We start from the raw sequence: 6,000 nt of genomic DNA, 5'->3' as shown, positions 1-6,000 counted from the left end.
AAACAAGACAGTGACTATAAAATTACCATCAAAGATAAACCATAATCTTTAAAGTTGCAGCTGATTTCAAACATTTCTTTTGATAAGATTCCTAGTACAGCAATTTTTTAGAGCTATGAACACTCCAAATCTCCTCTATTTATAGGGAAGTTTGTAACAGGTTCAATTGGAGACATCAAAAACATTTTAAATAGACATCACAAGATGCATCTGTAGTTTAAAGGTCAAATTTATTAGGAGATTAAGAGATGTATTATACATGGACTATAAATATAGCACAGCTGACTTCATTCACAGTCAGACAGCCAATGCCAACCTATTTTGTAGACACCCTTGTTCTTTTGTTCCAAGAAAAGTTTGCACCATAAGACTTGGATTTAGGTTTTGGCATCTTCTTCTCTTCAACGTCGTAGCTCCAGCCTGGAGGTTAGAGGGGAAATGGTGGAGGAAGACAAGAAACAAACAGAATTCTAAATATTCTCAGCATACAATATAGAACAAATGCAACTTAAACTTTTAAACTTTAATATCTTGTTCTCCACATAGGCATCCCTTAGTTTATTCCTTTGTAGCTGGCAGCAGATGTGACATATGCCTATACTCTTAGTTGCTAAGACTCCACCATACTATGTAGCTTCATTTTCTTTACTCCTGTGAAAAACTTGACAGTCATCAGCGAGAAGCTCAACAGGTAACACTGACTGTCCTGAAAGCTCCTGGTTCCACAATCAACAGTATCACAGAAGCACTAAGGCTCTGTGTATGCTGGGACAGGAAATGAAAATAAAGATAAGGAAATGTGGAAAAAATATCATACAGAAGATCAATCCCAAGGGTTAGGAGAGAATGGAGACCTTGGAAAGCTAGAGAAAAAGAGAAGGGTGGAGGACCAAAGAAAGGAAGAGCAAAGAAAAAACTTCAGCATTAGAAAGGAGTTTAATAACATTTTTGTAAGAACATAAAAAATTAGGAGTAAAAGAAAAGGGAATGAAGTGATACAAGACAAGTAAATTATGTGATAGTTAAGCAAGAGAAATGCTAAAAAAATGTCAGAAAAGAGGAGGTGGAGACATTAGTGTTTATGTAAATCAAAATGCAAATTGGTTGCAGCCTCCAGGTGCCTGGAAAGTTGCCAGGGCAGCACTCAGTATTCCAAAGTTTGGTCTCTTTAGCTGCAACATTTCACTCAAAGTTGAGATACTTGAGTTAAAGCTAGACGTGGTTAAGTATGCAGTTTTAACTGATACTAATAAGATGATACTTTTCTTCCTTAGTTTTAAAACAAAAACTTGATAAGCCTTAAAAAGTTTAACATGTATCTGTGTTTTTACATTTAAGATGTTCACAGAAAACACTCAAGATACATCTACACATCAAAACATGTTTCATAAGATACACAGGTTGTCATGTCACTGTGCCTCAATTTTGTCTATTCACAAATGACACAAAATATTTTAACATTGGTTCACCCTAATAAACATGAATAATTTCCAAGTTAACTATTCTCCGTAAGAAATACCGCAATAGAGGTTTTAAAAACATATTCTTTCCATCTGTGAGAGCACTGGCTTTTGCCTCCTGTTCTGATTAAAAATATAAACTTGAGTAAACAGTCAGAACCAGATCCAGAGACTGACTCTGGTATTGCAACATTCAGCATTAAAACACCTAACTTCGAGGCACTTGGCTGCTGGAATGGAATCTACAGCCCCAAGTTATTGCTTCATCTTTTTATACACTAGATAGAGAGGAGCCGAGTGCCTCCAAAAGAGATTTGCAACTGCCAGCACAATGACTTGGGCTGCCATAGCTATCCAAAATCCACAAAGTTAGTTACATCTAACTTCGGATTGCAAGAGACCACCATATCTGGAACAGTCTCCTTGAGTCAGGCACCTCAGTTGTTCATGACAGAGAGCAGAGGTCACTTTTACAAAAATATCATGATGGTGGGGGAGGTTATTCTTGCCCAGAACCCTGCCATACAAGCCAAGCGGATAGAAAGCAGATTTCACCATCTGTGGAAGAATGCCCTCATCACCTGACTAAAGGTTACTGTGGAGTAGAAAAACTCTCCATCCTGGTTACTAAAGCTGTATGTTTTTAAACAACTGCCTCGGTGATGTCAGACAGGATAAAAAAGAAATTAGGTCGACGGGCTAAACTTTTAGTTTCATCCAGTTACAAGTGTTTCCTCCTTGCCTCGACTGTAGGCCATCTTCAGCTGTCATATTTTGGACAGAGATTTCTGCCGTTACTATATTCAGTGCTGATATTCCTACATTCAAAAGCACATCAGATGGGGCAGGCAGAAAGATAGCTTGCCTCAGGTTCCTGCAGTTCTTAGCCGAGAAAGAACTCTTAGGTTTCCCAATCGCATCAAAATACCTGCAATATCTAGGATTTGCAGAAATTAAACTTGAGGTTCTTAAGGAATTTTTTAATGAAAAACTTGGGCAGTTCATATGGGAAGGACAGAGAGGTAAATATTTGTGTTGCTAGACTTTGACATGTTTCAGTAACACCTCAGTTTAGAAGTCAAGGTCCATTGTAAATGTGTACCTAAGTTTCTAATTTCTTTCTAAAAGCAGAACTAAATATTGTAAAATTTATATTTTATCAGCTACATCTGATACTGAAGCTATTACTACAGAAAATGTTATGCACATATCATAAGCATAAAACTAAGCCACTTTAAATAAAAATGGAATTATAGTTTAGGCAAGCCAGCATGTGCAAAAAAGTTTGGTACATCTCATTACGGTAAAATTAAGGGTGCAAGCTAAGTGAAAATTGAACTAATAATATTAATACTAAGTCACAGTCTTTGTTTAGTTGGTAGAATTTCTTTGTAGTTTCACACACAATGGAAATTCATTACTAATTCAGTGAAGGCATAAACTTTCTACACTGAACAAATTAAGTATTTTACTTGAATCTGCATTTCAAAAGGACAAAATATAACATGTCCAAAGAGATGACATAACTAGCTCATTAATATAGTAATATATAGGCCAAGATTCAGGTTTTTTTCTCTTAAAGGCTGAATTTCCCAAGAAATAGAAATAGCACGAACAATACAAAAACATAAGTAAAGCAACACCAAATTCTCCCAAATTTCATGCTTGTTTATAAAACATTGTAAAATACTATTAAAATTGGATAGTAATTGCTATATCCAATGCAAATATGATAAGCTTATTAATTTCTTAGTGAATACGATTTATTTTTCAATAAAATTAAGACTATTAAGTTAAAAAAAGATCCATTTGAAGAGGAATAGAGGAATTAAATAGTCACTTTTACCATAAAAAAGTGCAAATAAATTGCACATTAAAAGGTTTAGCTTCTTAATTGTGTAAATTAATGAACTTATCCTGTTTTTTCGGTGAACAAAAGCCATCTAACAACTTTGCAAAACTTGGTCTCACCAAGAAACTTCACAATCTATTTACCCCAGACTAAATATAGTTTAAAGCTGTAGATCACAGGGAAGAATTCTGAATAAGCTTACACTCCATGCACATTATTCCTGGCTTTAACTCAGTGCAATTAATCTTCCTCACATTCATGAGCACTAAGCATCAAACCTAGCTCTTTAAGGAAAATGAAACTGATTTAAAAAAAAAAAAAAAAACACAAAAAACGCAGCTAGAAATTCATACCAACACATAAAAGGACTGCTAAATACTCAAAAGGCTGAGATTATGGATACTGCTTGCAGTACCATAACTCTGTGAGAAAATACAAACCTAAATAACCAAGTAAGTTTACAGATACAGTCCTTCAGATACATCATTAGCATTAAAATATTAAGTAACAATACTGGCTGTTCTACTATCTTTTTCTCAAATGTGAACAATCATCAAGTGTAAGTGTTTAGACTTTAGTACTGTACTTGGGAAGAGTTAGGTACAACCTCCTCGGCCTACAACTTCCTCAAGGGAGGCAGTGGAGGGGGGGGTGCTGATGTCCTCTCTCTGGTCACCAGTGATAGGACACAAAGAAATGGAATGAAGCTGCATTAGGGGAAGTTCAGGTTGGACATCAGGAAAAGGTTCTTCACTGAGCAGGTCACTGGTCCCTGGAACATGCTGCCCAGGGAAGTGGTCATCAAGCCTGTCAGAGTTCAAGTAGCATCTGGACGATGCTCTTAGTCATATGGTTTATTTTTAGGCAGTCCTGTGATGAGCAGGGAGTTGGACTTGATGATCCTTATGGATCCCTTTCAAATTGAGGTATTCAATGATTCTATGATAAATCAATTCTACAACATGGCCAAAACTTAAGTCCAACGTGCTTATTTGGTAGTCACTTAATTTTAGTTTTTCTGATTACCAAATATTCAACAAGGGTTCTGATAGTCTTTCCTTAACTAGAATTCAGATGTTCACGTCAAGCTTTCAGGCTAAAACTCCACTGTCATGTAGCTGGGACCCCCAGCCTGGGATACTCTTAAAGTATTAGTATTAGTTTTCCTCCAAGACCTGATCAAGGCTCAGTTCTCATTCAAAACACAGATACTTGCAAGAGGATTCCAACAGTAATGCTAAGAGACTGCAACACTTCTCTGGAAAGCAGAAGGCCTACATTTAATCAGCACCCTTGGAAATATTCCCCCCTGTTTTCCTCCTCCTCAAGTAGAGCACTAATGATCTACCAATTTTGTGGAATAGAGGGAAGATACTTTATCCTGCACTTTTTCTGTTGTTAATACCTTGAGATCAAGATTGCCTATTGAAAGCTGAATCTCATACCCAATACATACAATACGTACCATTTTTTTCAGCAAAGGCAATGGCATCTTCTTTAGTAGAGAAAGTAAGAACCATGTTGGATAAAGGATCAGCTCTGTAAGAAATCAGATGACAAACTTTAAGCACATTTGAAATATAAAATAATTATATCTGCATCTCAAATGCTAGTCAAATGCTATATTACACAACTTTTTGTAGTACACCACCTCACAAGCCATTCAAAATCCCTTTATTTTTCATTATTTCTGGGATTAACACTCACTTTCTGCAGAGTATTGTTTCACTCTTTCTGTCTGGTAAACTTCGCCCCCATGTCCTTTTTAACTTTTTAAGTTTTTTATTAGACAAACATGTCTAACCATCTGCTGAGGTTATAATAAGCACTCTACAACAACCTTTTTAATTTTTAAAACGATGTAGTCCCTATCTTTTTGGAAGATCAGAAGGCTTAAGGTAATTTTGAACATTTCAAGGAGACCAGGAGTCTATAGAGCAGCTGGGGAAGAATAATCTTCTAACAGAAAAGAGCAGAATATCAAAGTAAGCAGAGAAGGAATTAATCAGAAACTGAAAAGTATGCAAAAAAACTCAAGAGTTCAGCTTTGGCTGAGGTCACATGACCCCCACAACTTATTCCAGTACAGCAAGTGGATCTCAGGCCACCACTGAAAACAAAGCTCAGAAATGCAAACTGCTAGTTAATTCAATACACAATGGTTAGTTTTAGACTATCCGCTATTCCTCAACTGCATTTCTGAAAGGAATCTAACAGCAAAAAGCTTTTTGAAACAAATTAAAATCTTAGTTAAAAAAACAAACTGCTTTATTTGTTGCTATAAAAGCTCAATTGAACAACATTGACAAAGGATGAAAAGGAAATAGCATTCTAAAAATTAACCTACAAAACTTTCAGAGAAATAAGATACTGGTTGTAGCAGCACAATAATTAGATAATGCTTCCCTGAGACAACACTGCATATAAGCCTAGGAGACAGCCGGGAAGACAAGACCAAATAGCAACAACCTATTGAAGGAGCTGCCTCTCAACTGTTCTCTCTTTGAAGCTAGAAGGGTAAATGAAGAGAAAAAGCAACCAAAGATACATTGAACTCTCTACAATAAAGGACAAAGACTGTGACTGGCTGAGGGGGAGGGGAAGAGGGGGAATCTAGCTTCCAGCAAAGACAACAATGTAATTTTATCTGATGTACAAATGGAAAAATGGAGTTCACTATATATCCAA

At 36.2% G+C, this 6,000-nt stretch overlaps 1 protein-coding gene across 1 annotated transcript in view; it reads right to left on the bottom strand.

Annotated features, from left to right (window-relative positions):
- Positions 1-213: 213 nt before the first annotated feature.
- The window catches only part of NDUFS4 (NADH:ubiquinone oxidoreductase subunit S4), a 49,378-nt gene continuing 43,591 nt past the window's right edge, over positions 214-6,000 (bottom strand). Inside the window, exons 4-5 of the mRNA XM_082497179.1 lie at positions 4,778-4,851; positions 214-420 (exon numbers count right to left, since the gene is read on the bottom strand). Of these exons, the coding sequence (XP_082353305.1) occupies positions 317-420; positions 4,778-4,851 (178 nt within the window). The 3' untranslated portion in view covers positions 214-316. The remainder of the gene's footprint in view (positions 421-4,777; positions 4,852-6,000) is intronic.

This window comes from Vanellus vanellus (genome assembly GCF_965231255.1).
Source record: "Vanellus vanellus genome assembly, chromosome: Z".
Classification (NCBI taxonomy): domain Eukaryota; kingdom Metazoa; phylum Chordata; class Aves; order Charadriiformes; family Charadriidae; genus Vanellus; species Vanellus vanellus.
This window is presented reverse-complemented; position numbering and strand designations above follow the sequence as displayed.